We start from the raw sequence: 20,771 nt of genomic DNA on the forward strand, positions 1-20,771 counted from the left end.
GGTTCCTCAGCTGTCGAGCACTGGTTGGAGTGCAGCCTGCCCCAAGCCCAGGCGGTCCTGAGCTGGCTTTGGGGTGGAGCTGGGGAGGATGAGGGCGGAGTAGGGTGAGGAAAACCTTCCCCTGATACAGGCTGTGTGCTGTCGCTCATCTGCTCAGCTCTATTACTGCTTCCTTCTGTGAGGTTGATTTTATTATTACTTACTTATTTCTGATTGATTCTGATTTACTTTGACTTTTGATTTATTCTTTCCATTAATCTGTCTGTCATTAATAATACTTCATGCATTTTTCAAGTAGTCAATTATCCCATCACCCGTGCTACATTTACTATGTGTCTTTAATGTTAAAGCTAAAAAGCACCCAAAAGTCAAAAAAAGAAAATTTCACCAAATGTTTGGTCAGGTTCACGCTTTCCATTATGCCCCGATTCCCTGGTTTGTGTATTTGTTTTTACTATGAGACATTTGTCATAACAGGCAGATCAGTAACAAACCACTTTCTTCATTCCTAATCATCCACATACTGACACAGAGAAAGAGAGAGCTGTGTTTTTGTGGTCACTCCTGCATCTGCACCCACGCACAGCAACCCTGCCCTCTGCTCCGTCTCCTGCCCCGCCTCCTTCTCGACTTCCCATCGCTCCTGTTGGCCGGAGTTCCAAAACCTCTCTTGGCTTCATCTCCACTCCTCTCATTTGGCCTGTAAGAAAGAAAACAGAGAGCACAGTCACTCAAGCCCCGAAACGTCCCACTCTACATCTCACTAAACCGCCTCTCATGCCGACAAAGGGTGTGACGAACATGTCTTCTGAGTCTCAACTGCCCGAAGCACTGACCATTACCAAGAAGGCAAACTTAACCGGCAGGAGGCCTGCCTACCCCCAGCTACAACGGCAGCATAACCTGACTGCTGTGCTTGAGGTTTTCCAGGTCACATCACTCGGTAACCGAAAGAATAAACCACTGATGCCACACTGGATCCTGAGTGACATCAGCAGGAACAGCTCTGAGATGGTGGATTACCCATCCGGATTGAACCCAGAGGTGTTTCTCTATGATCTCGACTTGGATGAGGATGTGTTCAGCCAATTTGACTTGGACTCTGCGTACTCTCTGGATGAAGGCCTGACCACGAGCGTCCCTCTAAACGTGTCTCTGTTTGAAAGCATGCCCACTGCCCGCTCCAGCACCGCAGCTCCTGAGGACAACAGCGCGGCTGTTAGCAGGCTGAAAAATCTGCACAATCAGTTACATCCCCTTTCTCCATGGAGTGCTTTCACTCAGGTCCAGGGACAGGAGCAGGGTGAGACTCTGGGTAGTGGGGTGCTTATCCCTGCACTGTTATTTTCAAGAGGAACCAGTGTGCAGATGAGTCCGCCTGGAATGTCCGCCCCACCCCACCTCTCAGTGCCTTCACTGTCGCTGGAATACCTTTTGCCTTCAGGATTAATGAACCAAGGTCTCCAACAGGGAGCAGGTGTCCATCACACCTCTACAGTAATGGAGCGTGACCAGGAAGATTCCACTGGAGTGACATCTCATTTGATAAAGCCCACAGTTCATGTCCACAAGCAGACGGGAACTGCACAGGAGCCCTATGGCAGGACAGCTGCAGTAGAAAAGGGCTATAATCCAACAGAACCAGCTCCTCCTTCTACCATAGCTGTCTCTCTGCAGAATGTCCCTTATCAAACCCCTTCATTCACAGAATTACAGACAGTGAGTTACTCCCCTTCACAAAACAACTCTCCCTTGGCAGCAGCCCCTGGCCTGTCTGTCACCGCTAAAGCAGAAGTGCTTGTGGACTCATCGTACAGCGGTCCCACTCTTACTGAGGTGTGGAGTTCCTACACTAGAACGAAGTCTGAAGCAGAGGTACAAAGAGACTTAATGACGGAGAGCAACAGATCCAGTCCATTGTCGCCGTCATCAGCTGCTGATGCGTCCGTGGTTTGGAGCCCTGGTTCTGGTGAAAGCTTCCTCAAACCAGGTGCTGAACACAACAGTCACCTGGTTTTATACCCATCAAACAATCTGTTTATCTCCATGCAACAGCCGCACAATAACGACTGGAGTGATTTGATTACTGCTGGCCTCGTCACTCCATACCTGGGCACTGAGGCTGTGACTATTAGGTCTTCAGTAGTCAGTCTGTCCAAAGTAGATTCTCCTTGGCCACTAGAGCCATCGCATGTAAACAGATTGTCAGAGACTCTATTCAGGGCTTTATACAAGCAAAATGATTTTTATTGTTCTGAGGCAGATCTCAAGGTTCTCTCTTGTACGTCTCCTATGACCTTCAGCAGCTATTCTGGGTCACCACACACCTCAGCGACATCCCTGACCTTCCTGACAGACCGCATGGCCAGTTCTCTGTTCTCACCTCTTAATTCAAACTCTCAATTGAGAGCAGAGAGGATCAATGGATTTCCCATGTTTAGCACAGACTCTGGTGGCATTTTTGACTCCAGCTTCACACCATATGTGGACATCTTAGATTCCACTTATTGGGAGGGTGATGCCAATACATGGAACGTTGTGAGAGAGGATGTGGTAGCCTTGTCTGCCTTCAGGGATTCCACAGTCACGCTTCCCCTGATGCCCTCTGCCAGTCTGGACTCCCTGAGAAGTTCGTCTATGTCTTATAATATCAGAAACACACCTTCAGGTCTCAGGTACCCCACAGCTGGGCTCAAGCATGCATACTCCCACAGCACAACAGACATCCCCGTGAACACAGCCATGATGGCAACAGCGCAAATGCCCAGTGACCTGCTCACTACCTCACAGTCCAACCTGCTAAGCTCATCCAGTGTGACCACTGAACTGTCTGTGTCTGATAGAGCAGAGAGCCTCCAGTTTCATGTGGGAAAGAGTTCACCAATCACAGGCCCCACCCGCCCTATCATATCAACCATGACTGTCGATGTACGCCATTCCCCAGACACAGAATATGAGCGACCAGATGGTGGATGTCGTAACTTCTCCACTTTCCCTAGCAAACAGTCATGGCCTTCAGGGTTAGAAGCAGGTGGCCACACCCTTGTGCCACCCAACCATCCAGTGGACACTTCAATTCCAAACAACCACAGTGAGGATCTTCTGCAAACTAAACATGCCCAGTCCCTCACATCAGAGCTGCCATTCTGGTCCAAGAATGAATCAGCAAAGCCCTCCAGCCAAAGTCACAATGGGCTTTTTGTTTGGTCCACCACCACAGATAGAGAAACGTATCCATCTCCCCCAGCCAATCACCATTGGCCCTTTGTCCCCACGAATGCTACGTTCCCTCTGGCCACCCTGCCAAAGGGAGTCATGGCAGCTGCTGACTCTGGACTCACTGGTGCTGCCCTTGTGGCTGCTACAGACTCCCCAGAGCTCACCCCATACCGGTGTAAAGATCCCTTTCCAATTCCATGTCTGCCTGGACGTTCAGCTGGGAACAGTATGTTTTCCAAAAGCAATGTAGACCTTAGATGGAAATCTAGATTCTTATTAATCAGTTGGTTTGCTTGGTACACTAGGTGGCACATTAGATGGTACACTAGATCACTGAATGATGGCTTTAAAGGGGAAAATAATCATAATAATCAGTGTGTCCTCATGTTGTCCAAATAGAAGGATACTGACTTGATTCTGTGTGATTTGGTGATATTAACATTTTCATACAAATCTTTGAGTTCTAGTTCTCCTCACACTTCCTGCTACTTTCACACAAGTAGAGTGCAGAGTTTCCTTGTGATTTTTGCCTAATTATTTTTCTAAATCATTCCTCTGTCTTAGGAGACAACATCAGATCATTCATAGCTCCAAAAATTCATACATTCTAAAGAAGGATTTGAAGGGAGGCAAAAGAATGAAATTACTGTGACAAATCAAAACAACTTTCTCTCAACATTCGGCTTCATTAGAAACGTCTTCTTTTCTGTAGTCTCCTAAGAAGCTCTTGGCATGGATTAGAGCTGCACTAACATAAGATACATGAGCTCCATCTAGTGATGGCTGTGCAGCATAGCAGTAGACTGCTTAAATGTCTCATAGAAATATAACAGAGTACTTGAATGGTTTAAAAACAATTGACTTTCAGTAACATTATTATACAATAGAGTAAAATGTTTGCATTAAAACACGAGTCCCTTTAATTAGTATTGCATCATCATTGTACTACCGCTATGCTACACAGAGGAATGATATTAAACAGTACATTAACTGTACATGAACTGTACTTTAATTGTACAGTAACTGTACTTTAACTGTACATTAACTGTACATGAATTGTGTATTTACTGTACCACACACTAAGTACATCTGTATTCCGCTTTAAATTGCAGAAGCTGCTTTCTATAGGATTTCTCTCTCAGTAATGGAGCACATCACAGATGACACCATGACACAATGGGTATGACCATATACAGTGGTTACATTCAAAACACACACACACCGGCACTCACTTATTACCCTCTTATTACTCACTGTAGTGAGTGGTAAGCATATGTAAACTGATTCACTTGCATGCTAATTGATTTCTTTTTTCTCATGTAGCTACCTCAGCTTTTCTTGTTAATCATTAGTTAAATGTTATGGTGACAAACTAGCAGTAATTTGATCTGATATATTCATTGTAAAGCAGGTTATGCTTCCCCCCCCCCCCCCCCCCCCCTGCAGTTCAACCAAACATTTCAGAACTGGAACTACACTGTTTATGTTCGTAATGTCAGGTAAGAAATGGGTGCTAACCTTGTGATTCTGTATTTCTGAACATTGTGATTGTCATTAATGTTTTTCTGATCCTTGTCTTGTATCCAGTGTTCATACAGACCACTCTAGTACAACAAGCACAAGGTAAAGCGCTGTACTTTTACACTGTACCTTTACACTGTACCTTTACACTATACTTTTACACTGTACATTTACACTGTATATTTATATACTTTTACCACATACTTTTCCAGCTACTCTCGGCTACCCTCTCTCTACTGCTAATTGCTCTTATTTTTTGGGTAATAAACACATTTTATCACTATGTGTTAAAGGAGTTTGAAACATTCCTGTGGTTATTTTGGTGTTTCTACAGATACACCTGTAAGGCACTGTTGATGTATATAAACACTACGGGGAAAATCCTGACAGACAGTGACATCGAGAAGAGACTGAGGAGTGCTTCTGCTGGAGAGCTGCTGCTGGGGGAGGTCACTGTAGATGGCATTGGTATGAAAGTCAAACCTTAACCCTAACCCTAACCCTAACCTTTAACCCTAAACCTTAACCCTAACCCTAACCTTAAACCCCAAACTTTAATCCTAATCCCTAAACTTTAACTCTAAACCCTTAACCCTAAACCTTAACCCTAAACCCTAACCTTACACCCTGAACTTTAATCCTAATCCCTAAACCCTAACCATAAACTCTAACCCTAAACCCTAAACTTTAATCCTAATCTCTACACTTTAACCCTAAACCCTAAAGTATAAACCCTTAACCCTTAACCCTAACCATAAACCCTTACCTTATACCCTAAACCCTACCCGTAACCATTTATGATAAAATACCACTTTAGAAATATAAACTGAACTTCAGATAAACTCTTGTTGCTAGGATAGGGCTAGTGTAGGGCTAGTGTCGGGCTATTCTTATCTAGGCTAGGGCTAGTGTAGGGCTAGTGTAGGGCTATGCTTATCTAGGCTAGGGCTAGGGTAGGGCTAGAATTTGCAGAATCTCAGAATTTGCAAGCTTGTCAAAATTCAAATAAATTGAAATTACATTAGAATTGAGAGTCATACAGGAAACTCAATTAAACCAAAAAATTGTTTCATAAGCTTGAACCAATTCAACACATGAATGATGTAAATATTTCAAGAGATGTGAGTTATTTCTGAAGCCCTGGTGGTAACATGACACTCACATTTTATTCATATGTGAGGTGTTTCTCCTCTTATGGATTTGCAGCTGTAGAAACATCTCAGTCATATGGAAGGTTATACAGGAGTGACAGAGGACCCAGTTTGAAATAACAGATCAGATAACAGGACAAAACAGAAATAGAAATCAAGAGCTGGACATAAGAGTTAACAGGACATAAGTGGAAGTCAACACACACCACAAACATACAATATACGTGGTGAACAGCCTAAGGAACAATGTGAGGGTGTAACTGCTAGCAACAAGTGAGACCAACTACAGCCAGAGGCCAAATGGATTTGGATTGATACACTTATGTCCAAAACACATTATAAACCCTCAAATAACTCCCTACAGTACCACACAAAGTAAGTGCCACTTACAAACTGAAAAGCAGATTCCAAATCAACTATAGAGGCTTGTCCTAACACAGGTGTGAGATGACTGTGCTGGCACAGGTATCAGAAGACTGCTGACACAGGTTTGAGAGGACTGTGCTGACAGGTTTGAGAGGACTGTCTTAACACAGGTGTGAGAGGACTATGCTGGCACAGGTATCAGAAGACTGCTGACACAGGTGTGAGAGGACTGTGCTGACAGGTTTGAGAGGACTGTCTTAACACAGGTGTGAGAGGACTGTGCTGGCACAGGTATCAGAAGACTGCTGACACAGGTGTGAGAGGACTGTGCTTGCACAGGTTTGAGAGGACTGTCTTAACACAGGTGTGAGAGGACTGTGCTGGCACAGGTATCAGAAGACTGCTGACACAGGTTTGAGAGGACTGTGCTGACAGGTTTGAGAGGACTGTCTTAACACAGGTGTGAGAGGACTATGCTGGCACAGGTATCAGAAGACTGCTGACACAGGTGTGAGAGGACTGTGCTGACAGGTTTGAGAGGACTGTCTTAACACAGGTGTGAGAGGACTATGCTGGCACAGGTATCAGAAGACTGCTGACACAGGTGTGAGAGGACTGTGCTGACAGGTTTGAGAGGACTGTCTTAACACAGGTGTGAGATGACTGCTGGCACAGGTATCAGAAGACTGCTGACACAGGTGTGAGAGGACTGTGCTTGCACAGGTTTGAGAGGACTGTCTTAACACAGGTGTGAGAGGACTGTGCTGGCACAGGTATCAGAAGACTGCTGACACAGGTGTGAGAGGACTGTGCTGACAGGTTTGAGAGGACTGTCTTAACACAGGTGTGAGAGGACTATGCTGGCACAGGTATCAGAAGACTGCTGACACAGGTGTGAGAGGACTGTGCTGACAGGTTTGAGAGGACTGTCTTAACACAGGTGTGAGATGACTGCTGGCACAGGTATCAGAAGACTGCTGACACAGGTGTGAGAGGACTGTGCTTGCACAGGTTTGAGAGGACTGTCTTAACACAGGTGTGAGAGGACTGTGCTGGCACAGGTATCAGAAGACTGCTGACACAGGTGTGAGAGGACTGTGCTGGCACAGGTATCAGAAGACTGCTGACACAGGTGTGAGAGGACTGTGCTGGCCCAGGTTTGAGAGGACTGTGCTGACATTGCTTTCTCAGGATCTGACAGGGTTTGAGCAATAGCCAAAACCTTAGTGCAATGAAATGACTGCTAGTAACAGGTGGAACTAACCACAGCCAGAGACTAACTTGCTTTTAAATTGATGTGATCGTGTGTTACAGACACCACCCATCTTCTTAACTAACTCACTACAATAATCTGACAACAACAAAGCAACAAAGGCAGCACCTACAAATCAAAGCAGTCTAATTTCTCTGATCAGTCCTTATAGAAACACTTTATTGTTTTTTTCTGCAGAAAACTGTCAGGCGGAGGAGAATCCATTCCACTATAAATGGCCTGAGAGCAGAGCTTCGGTTACTCAGTACATCCCCTGCTTTCCTTACAAAGAACAGAATGCATCTAGGACATGGTGAGTAGACAGCTGGACCATGTCTGTCATTTCAAAAGATCAGCACTTATGTGCTCAGCCAATCAAAGTCATCATCTTCAGCATGAATCTTTTATGAGTCTTCAGTTCGCTCTCTGTTGTTATAGATATACTTCACTGCACCCAGCAAACGTTAAAACAGAATTTGTTTTCTTCCGTCAGTTTGATCAGCTCAGAAAATTATACATCATTTTGGGATGTACCGGATCTTAACAACTGCAAAGACATTGAAGACATTGATGTTTCAGATGGTAGGTTTGTTTTCTTATTTTGAAATAAATTAAATAATAAAAATAGTCATATGTAAGACACCTTCAGTTTTTACTTGATTCTTGTTTGAAAACAGAGAATGCTGCAGAAGTGGCAGTCCAACTTGTTGACATTACAAACAATGAGCTCTCAACTGTGGAGGTGTCAAAGGTCGTTACCATGGTGAAAAAGTTAGTAAATGTGGCTCGGATTAATGCCACTTTGGCCTCCAGTGTGGTCGCCATCATCTCCAATGTGATGATCAGCTCAGACTCAGCGCAGCTGGCTGCCTCAGAAACGTACGTGTCACGAGGAACTGTCAAAAACTAACGTTAACCTTAACGCTGACCCCAACCCAGTACCTAACCCTAACACTGACCCTAACCCTAAGCCTGACCCTGACCCTGATCCTGATCCTGACCCTGACCCTGACCCCAGCCCTGGCCCTGATTCGGACCCTAGTAATGTTTGCTTTGTTCATGATTTACAAAAGATCTGAAATCCACTATACAGATTTAAAACAATAGCAAAATGCCTGACAATGAAAGCTAGGTGAAGTGTCTGGAATGACCTCATCTGCATAATGTCTAGAACGAACTCATCTGCATAACACAGACTGAGAATTTAGTTTTACCTGCATCATTTAGTGGGTTTTATTAATGTATGCTATGGAATAACATCTGTTCTTTCAGTGCTTTAAAAACCATGGATGAACTAGTTCAAAAGATCGAGTTTGATGGTCCCTCTTTGACCATTACCTCCAAGAACCTGGCTGTGGGAATCTCTACTCTCAACATCAGTGACTTTAACGGAACCACCTTCAGCGCCTACATTCCTGCCAACAGCACCGACCCACAGGTGCCTGTCTCTGTGTCCTGTCTCTGTGTCCCGTCTCTGTGTCCCATCTCTGTCTCCTGTGTCTGTGTCATGTTGGTAGGCAGGAGAGCATTTTTGTAGTGTGTGTATGTGTTTATATCATATCTTCATTTCTCGGGGTGCTTTCACGTGTTAAGGCCTGGTGCACTGTGTGTGCTGGCTAGTGCCTAAGGCAGTACAACGCTGCAGAACAGCCCAGAGCCGCAGTGCCCGACTACTGTGTGTGTGTGTGTGTGTGTGTGTGTTTATATAATGTTTTTATTTATCTAGCAGAAGCTCTGCATTCAAAGAGTAGTTCTGCTCTTTGAACAAGGAAGAACCTCAGAGAAAGCCATTGTCATGTTATCAAGATATTTCTGCCAAAAACCTGCACTTTCATTATGCACGGTTTTAATTTTAAACTATTTTATCTATCTATAGTTACTCTATAGTATACTCTATACTCTATACTCTATATAGTAATTATATAGAAGTGAATAAAGTCAATGTAGTTGTATTATTTTACTGACTAAAATAATTTAAATAATAATATTATTTATTATAATAAATATTATAATTTATTATAATAAATATTATGATAAACAATAATATGTTATTATATTATCAATCTTGGGGGAACAGGAGAAGTGTAAGGCCCGAGTGCCACAGGGCGAGGGGCAGGACGCACAGACTCCTTTGACGTGGACAGACATTTATTAACATATAACGAAAACAACAATGGCACTCACACACGACATAAACGGTGAACATCTACATACATATAACTAGCATGAACAAGGGCAACCATATACAGAGATAAACATGCACAAAGGCAAACATATCAAAGACCAAGAGCACTGCACTCCACGACACGGGTTTATACACACAAAGACAAAACACTAACCCGGTGCAGGTGTGCAGGCGTGGTTACAAATAAACAAAGATCCTCCCACTGCACGTGGTGGGCCAAACCATGTGAGTCGCGGGAGGCGAGCCTTCCGTGACAATAAGATGGTCTGGGCATGTAGGAATGCTGGGGGAACAGGAGAAGATGCTGAATCTGGCTCTAATGCTTCCCTGTTCTCCTGGTCACCTCAGATTAATTTTGAGTCTGAGATCCAGAATCCTCTGGCTTCCGTCAAGCTGCCTGCCACATTGCTGATTAACCTGAGCAACAGTGACATGGAGACAGTGTCCAGGATTAACTTCATGTTCTTCAGCAGGACAGGACTCTTTCGGGTGAGCACTCACTCAGAGTTTTCTTATCCTACATCTCTTGCTCATGTAAATATCCACTTGCTCTTTTGGCCAGGGAATCCTGGTTATTTTGGATCAGTGTACCTATACCGAGTATTAACTCTTTGTTCAGAGTTCCCTACAAATAGTTAAATGAGTGCAAATTCTCATTGATGTTTTCTCTTCAGTGTTTCGGATCATTAATGGTAAGGTAATCGAACTCCGTGTGAAATCAGTCCACGTTTGAACGCACTAACACCCAGAGTCCATGCTTTAAAGGACAGATTAAAATAAGTGATGAGTGAAATAAGATGTTTATTGATAATCAATTCATATATAGTCCTCTGATAAATATTTACTACTCTATTAGTTGTTTATTAATACCTAATAAAGTGTGGTGACCTTCTGACATTTTTGGCTTGTACTCCACATCTTACACATAGAGGCACTGTTGCGCTGTGTGTGAACCTCCCAGTCCTAATCAGGAACTTAACACTAACAGTGTTGCTGTCTTAAATCTTCAACATACTGAATGGAGAAGTTGAGTTATAATTCCCCTTCTTACTCATCCTCTCAGCTTTCGCAGTGCACGAAACCAGCTACACAAAGTTATTTAAAAAGTTTTACATGTTATCTGTAAACAACAACATATTTTTAAAAAATGCATAGATATTAAGACACACAATCTTTGAAAATCAATTGGATCACATCATCATTTTGATGTAAATAAAGTTTGTTTTGTGAATCCCTGGTTGTGATGTTTATCTTTTATTTCTTTATTTGAAGTCACTGTGTTATCACTCCAATTTACACCACATATGAAAACGTTCATGAGTGAATGTGTCCGTGTAGGAGCAGCAGAGTGACGGTCTGTCCTTGAGCAGCTATGTGGTGGCCAGCAGTGTGGGAAACCTCACCATCAGCAACCTGAGAGACCCTGTGAGAATAGAGATTTCACATCTGCAGTATCAGGTACGGCTCACTGTGCCATGACCAAGACTCGAGACAGAGCAGCAAGTCTGTGTCAGCCAGGACAGAAGGTTTCTGGGGTTCTCACTATTCAGAGGGTTCCTTGGGTTCTCACTATTCAGAGGGTTCCTTGGGTTCTCACTATTCAGAAGGTTCCTAGGGTTCTCACTATTCAGAAGGTTCCTTGGGTTCTCACTATTCAGAGGGTTCCTTGGGTTCTCACTGTTCAGATGGAGAAAGCAGGTCTTGTTGTCATTATTGAGCCATTACTCTTGTTCTCATTATGTCTATAAATAGGAACAAGCCATCCTGTTCTTGTTAATAATTTATTATATCCCAGAAAAAAAAATCACCTGGCCAACTTCCTCATAAATAAATCCGATTGAATAAGTTCACCAAAGTGATCAGTAATGAAATGAACCTTTCTAATTTTCTTTCAGTGGAATCCAAAACCATTGTGTGTATTTTGGGATTTCACCCTCAAGAGTAAGTGTGAGTTTTTAAGTTTGAGTTGATCTAAATGGAATCACTGTTGTCTGTGTGTGGTATTGATATAGGTGGCCACGTATCACTTATCAGGAGGGGTGTAATTCTGTTGTATGTCCAACAGATGGCACTGGAGGCTGGAACAGAGAGGGTTGTATGGTTGATCCGGAGTCCAACAGCAACAGAACTGTCTGTCTCTGTAACCATCTAACACACTTTGGTGTCCTCATGGTGAGATATGTCATCTTCCAGCTTCTGTCTGGGACATGTGAATACCTGAGAGAGCAGACGTTTTGCATCTAAGAGAGAAACTGTTATGTAATTTATGGAAACATTAATAATACATATGCATATGAGCAGTTATGCTAATTAGGCGCATCATATTTTCTTCAAGTGTATGTGTGGTGATTATCAGTAAACCTTGTTATTAAGTTATTTAATTCCTCTAGGACTTTGACTCTTTTCACATTTTCATATGTTCTCTTCAACCTCCCAGCAGATCTGAACCTTTTAGTTGGTCCTGACCCTTGACCCTGTCTGTGGTTTACAGAACCTGTCTGGTTTTCTTCTCTGTAGGACATTTCTGGAGCTGCAGCGCAGATTGATGAGAAGAACACCAAGATTCTGACCTTCATCACATACATTGGCTGTGGTATCTCTGCCATCTTTACAGCAGTTACTATTCTGACCTACATTGCATTTGAGTAAGCATAACACAGCATTATTTGAATTATGCAGAAGTGTGCATGTGTTTTGTGACCCAGATGATCACTGACTCAAGTTGTAGTTATAAATATTTTCTTTGCCTGGGTCCCATCTGTCACACACAGATATTAGGGGTTTCCTCTGTCTTGTCAGTTCAGAAAGCTTCATAATCTTCATAATCTTGTATGTGGCTTTTCAAAAACACATCGGTACAGTTTGCCACTGTTTTGATGGAGAATTGTCTAGTTTGATATTACTACTCTGCTTCTATTTACATTCACTTACATCTGCAGCCTTGCATTATGTTTACAGAATTTGGCAGGCACTCTTATCCAGAGAAACATGCACATCTATCAGTACCTGGGAGGTCAGCTAGAGCTGAGGCATGTGTTTGAGAGGAGGACAGAACTGGGATGGTTGTTTTGCAAAGATGATGACTTTGGTTGTAGAAAGAAAGTTTGGATCATGTTCCATAATCAAAATTGAAAAAGAATACACAATAAACATAGTGCCAGTGTGTATGGTAGTAATAAAACATTAAATAAAGGAATTATGAAATAAAGGATTACATAAAGGAATTATGAAATAAAGGCTAAGATAATGGAATTATGTAATAAGGGATAAGATAAAGGAATTATGAAATAAAGCATTAAATAAAGGAATTATGAAATAAAGCATTAAATAAAGGAATTATGAAATAAAGCATTAAATAAAGGAATTATGAAATAAAGGATTACATAAAGGAATTATGAAATAAAGGATTACATAAAGGAATTATGAAATAAAGGCTTAGATAATGAAATTATGTAATAAAGGAACAAATAAAGAAATTATGAAATAAAGGACTAAATAAAGGGAATATGAAATAAAGGGTTATATAAAGGAATTCTGAAATAAATGATTAAATAAATGGAAGCCTTAGAGTATTTCACATGCTTCAACTCCATGTATGCCAGCCCTGACCAGGCGTTTGCTTGTCCTCAGGAAACTGCGGCGAGATTACCCCTCCAAGATCCTAATGAACCTGAGCAGCTCGCTGCTTTTCCTGAACATGGTGTTCCTTCTGGACGGCTGGCTGGCATCCTCCGACACCACAGGCCTGTGTGTGGCAGTAGCCGTGTTCCTGCACTTCTTCCTCCTGACGTCCTTCACGTGGATGGGCCTGGAGTCCCTCCACATGTACATCGCCTTGGTCAAAGTCTTCAACACCTACATCCGGAGGTACATCCTCAAGTTCTGCATCGTCGGATGGGGTAAGCGCCTTAAACAAACGCTAACGAGAAAAACAAGCCCAACCACTGTGTCCTTCTCATCAGGAGAGTTCTCACGAAAAGCCGGTGCAGTGGGAGAATCCCTGTGCTCTGTGTGTTTTGATCCTCTAGGCCTTCCGGCTGTGGTGGTGGGCATCGTGGTGGCTATAGATAAGGACTTCTATGGGAAGGAGTACTACGCTAAAGGAGAAAGTGGACACAGCTCATCTGAGTTGTAAGAAATACATGCTAAACTTTGTAAAAAAAAATAAAAAATAGTTACGTCTTAAAATCCCAAACACAGTAACGGGGGTATACAAGAAAAACACCAGGGGCTGCTTAACATAAAAACCAATCAAATTAACATATAAATGATGACAGGAACTTGGATCAGTGCCGTTCTGAACCATCGCTTCACACCAGTCCTTTCGGTCCTTTCTGTTCTGTCATGTCTTGCGTTCCCATTTTCTCTGTAGCTGCTGGATAAAGAATAAGGTGGTCTTCTACGTGACATGCGTGGTCTACTTCTCAGTCATCTTCCTCATGAACGTGGCCATGTTCATCGTGGTGATGATGCAGATTTGTGGCAGGAGTGGGAAGCGCAGTAACCGCACGCTGCGGGATGAGGTCCTGCGCAACCTGCGCAGCGTGGTCAGCCTCACCTTCTTGCTGGGCTTGACCTGGGGCTTCGCCTTCTTTGCCTGGGGCCCTGTCAACCTGGCATTCATCTACCTCTTCTCCATTTTTAACTCTCTGCAAGGTGCGTCAGCCAGAAAACACTGTGCTGTTTGCACAGAAACGCTAAGCAATTCTAGCAATAGAAGTCATTTAGTGATATGCAGAATGGCTTTTCACTGGAACACAGGTGCTTCCTTCTCACTGTCTAGTGCACAGACGTTAATCCTGTCTGTATAACATCATAGCAGAGATCTTCATAATTTTCTCTCTAATATCTTTTATTCAACAGGATTATTCATTTTCATATTCCATTGTGCTCTGAAAGAAAACGTACAGAAGCAGTGGAGACGATACTTATGCTGTGGAAAACTCCACTGGACAGACAATTCAGGTAAACAGAAGTGTTTTTAATTTTTTTAACTTCATCAGCAGTTATTCGTCTTTTTGTGTTGCCTGACTGTCTGTTGGTCTCTGGCAGGACTTGGGTATCACAGGTGATATTGTTTAGATTTTAGGGTGCTCAGATTGGCTCAATAAACAATTTATATAATTATGTATTTATCTCATGTTGGTTCAGTGAATAATATATAGAATTTCAAATGTAGATTACTGGAGTTGATGATATTTAGTTAATTTTATCTGCATAAGTGACCTTGGGCATCGAACAACAGTTTGTAAAATGGAAATCCAATAATATTTGAGCTGGTCTTTACTATCAATGAGACTTGCTACAGCCCAGAAAATTAGAGATGGCTCAAAGTCAATGGCTCTGTTCTTTATACCTTTTCACCTTCATCCAGTGTTTTTGTGAAGCAGTCAGGGACACATTGACGTACAGACATTAACATAGATTTACATACATTTACATACATTCATCAGGACTTCATTACAAATGGGACATTTTTCTAAGCATAGATGAGGACTAGTTGCCTTTATTATTTCATAGTGCATAGCATTTATTAAATGTCCATCGCATAAAACATTTAAAACACCTTCTGGATTTTGAATATTCTAGTGTTTGGAGTGTTTCTGCATAGTTACTAATGCTTGTTGCAGACTGGAGTAAGACTGCCACCAACAACACCAAGAAGGTGAGCTCGGACAACCTGGGGAAGTCCCTGTCGTCCAGCTCCTTCTGCTCCACCACGGCCAACTGGACATCCAAGGCCAAAGCAACACTGAACCCCTTTGCCAAGCACCACAGCAGTGCAGGTAAGAAACTTAACACACTCCTTAACACAGCAACAACTTAACACACTCCTTAACACACACAACAACAACTTAACACACTCCTCAACACACAGCAACAACTTAACACACTCCTCAACACACACAACAACTTAACACACTCCTTAACACAGCAACAACTTAACACACTCCTTAACACACACAACGACAACTTAACACACTCCTCAACACACAGCAACAACTTAACACACTCTTTACCACACACAACAACAACTTAACACTCCTCAACACACAGCAACAACTTAACACACTCTTTACCACACACAACAACAACTTAACACACTCCTTAACACACAGCAACAATTTAACCCACTCTTTAACACATTTATAACATCACACTCCTTAACATACAACTACTTAGCACACTCCTTAACACACTTAAAACAACACACTCCTTAAAACACAACTTAACACACTATAGCAACTTAACACACTCCTTAACACACTTACATGTATAGCATAACACACTCCTTAATATACAACCACATGCACTCCTGCTTACAGCTATAAGCAGGTCTCCGAAACACCAAAACATTTCCAACAAAAAAACCTGCTTTTCAGAGGACATTTGACAGTGTAATTTAGTTGGAGTTCAGAACATCAGTCTAATAACCCATAAATGCTCTTTGTCTTTTAATAATTTATGATAATTATAAGCCGTAAGCATAATGTCATCCCCAGAAGAATTCCACGAATAATTTTCAGCTCTTGGGCACCTTATATTATTAAGGTTACATAACTGTAATAAAAGTCCTGAAGAGTGATATAATATTACATTTATGGACCCATTTTAGGGCAGGATTGTAAGGATCAGGACCCTTTTAGTTCTGTTTGTTTAGTTTTGTTTAGTTCATCTTGGGTTTGTGTCTCGTTCTGTTCATCTGTTTTCCAGACTTAGTGGTTCTGTGTGTTCTTATTTATGTTTGTGGAATAGATAATATCCACCACTAGAGCGATGGAGACTCTCCATGAGGTGAAATTCAAGGTAGCCTGAACCCACGCTTCCTTGTTTTGTGTGGCTGGCCTTCCACTCGGTAGGACTGACCGGATTCAATCCGCAGTTGTAGAATTCCCAGCTTTTCCCAGCTTTCCCATATGGAAGTGCAAATCAATAATAGAGTTGTGGTTTTTCAAAATGAACGCTTCACTAATGTTGCAGAAATTGTCACAACTGTTTGCTGGATTGAATTCAGGTTGTGTGATGACATTAAGTGTGATGACCAAAGGACAGTGCTGTAGTCTGCCGTGTCTACACCAAACAAATAAACACTGTCACAGGCATATGGGTTAGGAATCAATTGTTTTGGTAGTAGTAATTATTGGACTGAAAATTGTACCTAAACATGCAGTGACGTATTTTGCTAGAAAGTTGATTAAATTCTATTTAAAACCTAATAGTTACAATGTAAAAAAACACCTTTGAAGGGCTTTATAAATTATAGACTGTATCTTTAAATCAGACTGTGTCTTTAAATCAGACTGTAGCTTTAAATTAGACACTGTAGCTTTAGATCAGACTACAGCTATATCAAACTGTAGCTTTAATTCAGACTGTAGCTTTAAATCAGAGACTGTATCTTTAAAGGAGTCACACTGTGTATATGAAGAGACTCTGGCAAAAGATATTCACTGTCCTTTAATCACTGTAAATGTCACTTGCACTGTGATACTAATTGTTAATCTCATGGTGGCTAGTTTTCTGGTTTGACATGCAAAAACCTTAATTATGTCAGTACATATACAATGGACAGTAGAACAGGACAGTTCCCACTGACCCACCCACTGACCCACCTACACACCCACCCATACATAGTGTTGTTTCAGGTTTTCAAGTGAATATCTGTCAGTTATCCACACTGTTGTCTGCAGCTCCTGAGTTTACACACACATCACTAGGGAGGATCTTTTTTAATGATTCGGGCGGGGGGGGGGGGGGGGGGGGGGGGGGTGGTATTCCAGAAATATTGTTTAACAACCCGCCCAGATCTGTTAACTCAGAGTTCGTGGAAACTGAAGGTTTTGTGTTCCAGCCTCAGAATAAGCAGAGATTAGTTACTATGGGAACATATGTTATTAAGCTCATAGGTTAGTTACTATGGGAACATGTGTTATGAAGCTCATAGGTTAGTTACTATGGGAACATGTGTTATGAAGCGCATAGGTTAGTTACTATGGGAACATGTGTTATGAAGCTCATAGGTTAGTTATTATGGGAACATGTGTTATGAAGCTCATAGGTTAGTTACTATGGGAACATGTGTTATGAAGCTCATAGGTTAGTTACTATGGGAACATGTGTTATGAAGCTCATAGGTTAGTTACTATGGGAACATGTGTTGTGAAGCTCAACTGTGCTTCAGTTAAGGTCAGTCCACTCAGTTTTAGATCACTCAAACTGGTCACTGTTCTGGAACCAACGTCTCTGGATATTTCGGGTGTAGTTAGTTCAACTCAGAGTTCAACGTTAAGTTTAAGGTTTGTTAAACCTGCTTTCTGGAATCAATCCTATGTTGCAATTAGCTGTCAGGCTGAGCTGGAATAAAGCAAACCCTGACCTGACAAGTGCACCGGTTCACTGGCACTGGATGACGTTAATATAGAATTGATAACCTTTTCCATGTAAATTACATTTGTTTTTGAGATGTTTTATGTTAAATAAAATATATATAGCTTATTACATTTACTTAATTATATTGTCCATACATTGTTATTCATGATGTACTTTGTAGGTCTACATTTTATTTGGGTGAGTAAAAGGAATACAGCATAAGAATTTTATTAATAATCTTCATAAAAGGGGCACAAATCAGAAACCATTTCCCACACAAAACGAACCACTCAAAACCACACAAAACCACACAAAGCCAACCATCCAAAACAAACCTCTCAAAACCACACAAAGCCAACCATCCTATGTATGTCTGACCTATGTATGCACTGTTGACAAATGTTCACTGGAACATGTTTTATATAGTGACTTGCACTGTAGAACTCAAGGTAGGACATCCACAGGAATTTAATCCACGTCCACAGGAATATGGATTAAAACTGGTGTCAATTGTTTCTTTTATAGTTTAATATACATTGTGTGCATATTGAATGTATCTCCTTGTTTAAGCAATTTTCATCAAAGGTTTACACACACACACACACACACACACACACACACACACACACACACATGCACGATATCAACTCTCTATTTGTATTTTTCTTAGAAACAAATTTAGGAATAAACCATTATACTTAAATGTTTTTAAGACGATAAAAACACCTTCAGTCAGATGTGTCCAAACCTTTGACTGGTACGGTGTGTCTGAATCTTTGTCTATGCAGCTCTTGGAAAATGCTCTTTCCACATTCCATCCTTTCTCCATTCACCTCACGTGACTTGGCTTCCAGGTAAAGGGTCCTCAGGCCAGAGCAGCCCGACGAGCACAGCTTCTGCCTGTCCAGCAGGTCCTGGACAAGGTGAGGGGCTACTGCTTTGTTCGCCCCGACACCTTCTACAACAACATCATCATGTCTGACAGCTTTTGTCACTGCACTAAGTTTTGCCTGAGAGGGGGCGTGAGGTGACAGGGCTTGAAACATTTTATTTTTGTATAGGCTTTTATTTTGGACAGGCTTTTATTTTGGACAGGCTTTTCTCTAGACCAGATAAATACTAGCAACATAGTGAGCTAACTAGCCAGAAATGGAATACTGCAATTCATAAGAAAAGAAGTGGATTTTAGATACTGTGATGTTTAAACTTTGTGTTCTGTAAATATTTATAGTCTATATTACTGTATGTGCCTTTTTTCTAATTTCTCTTTATGTACCTTCTTTTTTGCACGACTGGTTTTGCGTTCAATAGTCGGCCTGTTTTGTATATACATAGCTACATACATTTATGTTTATAATTTTGCCTTATAGGAAATAAAAATAAATACATTTTTCAAAGCCTGAGGACCCTGAACGCGCAGACATGATGGAACTGTTACATTTTGAAAGTCACCTTTCATCAGCATGAGAAGCATATTAAACATGTCCTTTGTAGATTAGTCAAACAAATAGTTGATTTCTTTACTTTATATTTTAGTTGTGGTTTTCATCCTCACATGCTTCACTACTGATCAGCCCTTTCCAGATGGCCGTTTGGACACAACAGTGCTCTAACAGAACTGCTTTTTTGTACAGACTCAGAACTACACAAACTCCTCCTGAGGGTTCAATACTAGGGTCAAAGTGTGTGGTCTGCTTATTCTCATGGATATGCATTATAAAAAATGAAAATGATGCACCAAATCTAACCAAAAACATTCCTTTTTTGGGGGTATTTATTCTCTAAGACCTGGAAGATGTAAACATATGAAATACTGCCTACTTCACCAAAGGCATTTATTTTCCAAAGTCTGACCTGTATATGTTATGTTCATTATTGAGCCATGACTGATGCTTTCTGTGAACATGTGACAGTCTTACTGTGTAATAAAAGGAGTTCAAACCAGCCGTGGCCTGTCCTGTAGAGCTGAAACACCGCACAATATTCGCTTGTCTTCATGCATATGTATCTGCATGCATGATTAGTGACTCTGCAGTCTGCAAGCAGATCTGTGTCCCTAAAAAAGCCTCAGATGTCTTTGTGTGCAGACAAAGCCAGAATGGAACGCATGTTAGCTGTGTGCAGCAATAGCAGGAATAAGTCTACATGTGTATCTTTTTCCTTGTGCACTACATGCCTGGCATGATTAATGTGCAGTCCAGATAACACACTGTACCTGAGATACTGTAGAAAGGGACTTACAAATCAGCATGTTAAGAATTAATGAAAGTTCAAGAAAGTTGCTTTTGTATTGTTTATTTATTTTAAAGAATGATCCAGAAATGTTTACTGTAGAACTGATGTGATTTGTTGAAGAGGTAAAAGCTGTTATATCATTAGCTTTCCAGTTAGACTATACACAGTGCAAATGGGAACATTTAAGACGCTCTCTAGTTTTCCACATTTTGGTATTGGTTTGGTTTCAGACTGAAAATGGATTCAGTTTTTTTTCCCCTCAATTTCCAACAATACTCCACAGTGATAAAACAAAGACAGGTATGTACATTTATTTAAAAAAAAAAACACAAAAAAAAACCCCTAAACCTTTAATAAATAAATTCTAACAGATGACATTCTATTATCTTTCAGACATCCCTTAATCACTGAAGGAATCAAGCTGTTTTCTCAAACAACAAAAACAAAAGGGGAAACCAAACACTAAATCAAA

At 41.4% G+C, this 20,771-nt stretch overlaps 1 protein-coding gene across 7 annotated transcripts in view; it reads left to right on the plus strand.

Annotated features, from left to right (window-relative positions):
* adgrg6 (adhesion G protein-coupled receptor G6) overlaps positions 1–20,008 on the plus strand; it is a 44,310-nt gene extending 24,302 nt beyond the window's left edge. For 6 of the 7 annotated variants that reach the window (XM_035524771.1, XM_035524773.1, XM_035524774.1 and 3 more), the window contains 20 exons: positions 4,332–4,399; positions 4,666–4,718; positions 4,807–4,842; positions 5,075–5,208; positions 7,708–7,822; positions 8,003–8,091; positions 8,187–8,388; positions 8,782–8,947; positions 10,043–10,183; positions 10,369–10,386; positions 11,033–11,152; positions 11,590–11,641; positions 11,760–11,866; positions 12,212–12,339; positions 13,325–13,593; positions 13,723–13,825; positions 14,067–14,350; positions 14,558–14,659; positions 15,325–15,480; positions 18,919–20,008. In XM_035524771.1, coding sequence (XP_035380664.1) covers positions 4,332–4,399; positions 4,666–4,718; positions 4,807–4,842; positions 5,075–5,208; positions 7,708–7,822; positions 8,003–8,091; positions 8,187–8,388; positions 8,782–8,947; positions 10,043–10,183; positions 10,369–10,386; positions 11,033–11,152; positions 11,590–11,641; positions 11,760–11,866; positions 12,212–12,339; positions 13,325–13,593; positions 13,723–13,825; positions 14,067–14,350; positions 14,558–14,659; positions 15,325–15,480; positions 18,919–19,046 — 2,471 coding nt within the window. In that variant the 3' untranslated portion in view covers positions 19,047–20,008. Of the gene's footprint in view, positions 1–532; positions 3,446–4,331; positions 4,400–4,665; positions 4,719–4,806; positions 4,843–5,074; positions 5,209–7,707; positions 7,823–8,002; positions 8,092–8,186; positions 8,389–8,781; positions 8,948–10,042; positions 10,184–10,368; positions 10,387–11,032; positions 11,153–11,589; positions 11,642–11,759; positions 11,867–12,211; positions 12,340–13,324; positions 13,594–13,722; positions 13,826–14,066; positions 14,351–14,557; positions 14,660–15,324; positions 15,481–16,450; positions 16,502–18,852 lie in introns of all 7 variants that reach the window. The other variant, XM_035524770.1, reaches the window with a different exon arrangement.
* The last annotated feature ends 763 nt before the right edge of the window (positions 20,009–20,771 follow it).

The sequence above is a fragment of the Electrophorus electricus genome, chromosome 3 (assembly GCF_013358815.1).
Source record: "Electrophorus electricus isolate fEleEle1 chromosome 3, fEleEle1.pri, whole genome shotgun sequence".
NCBI classification, from domain to species: Eukaryota; Metazoa; Chordata; class Actinopteri; order Gymnotiformes; family Gymnotidae; genus Electrophorus; species Electrophorus electricus.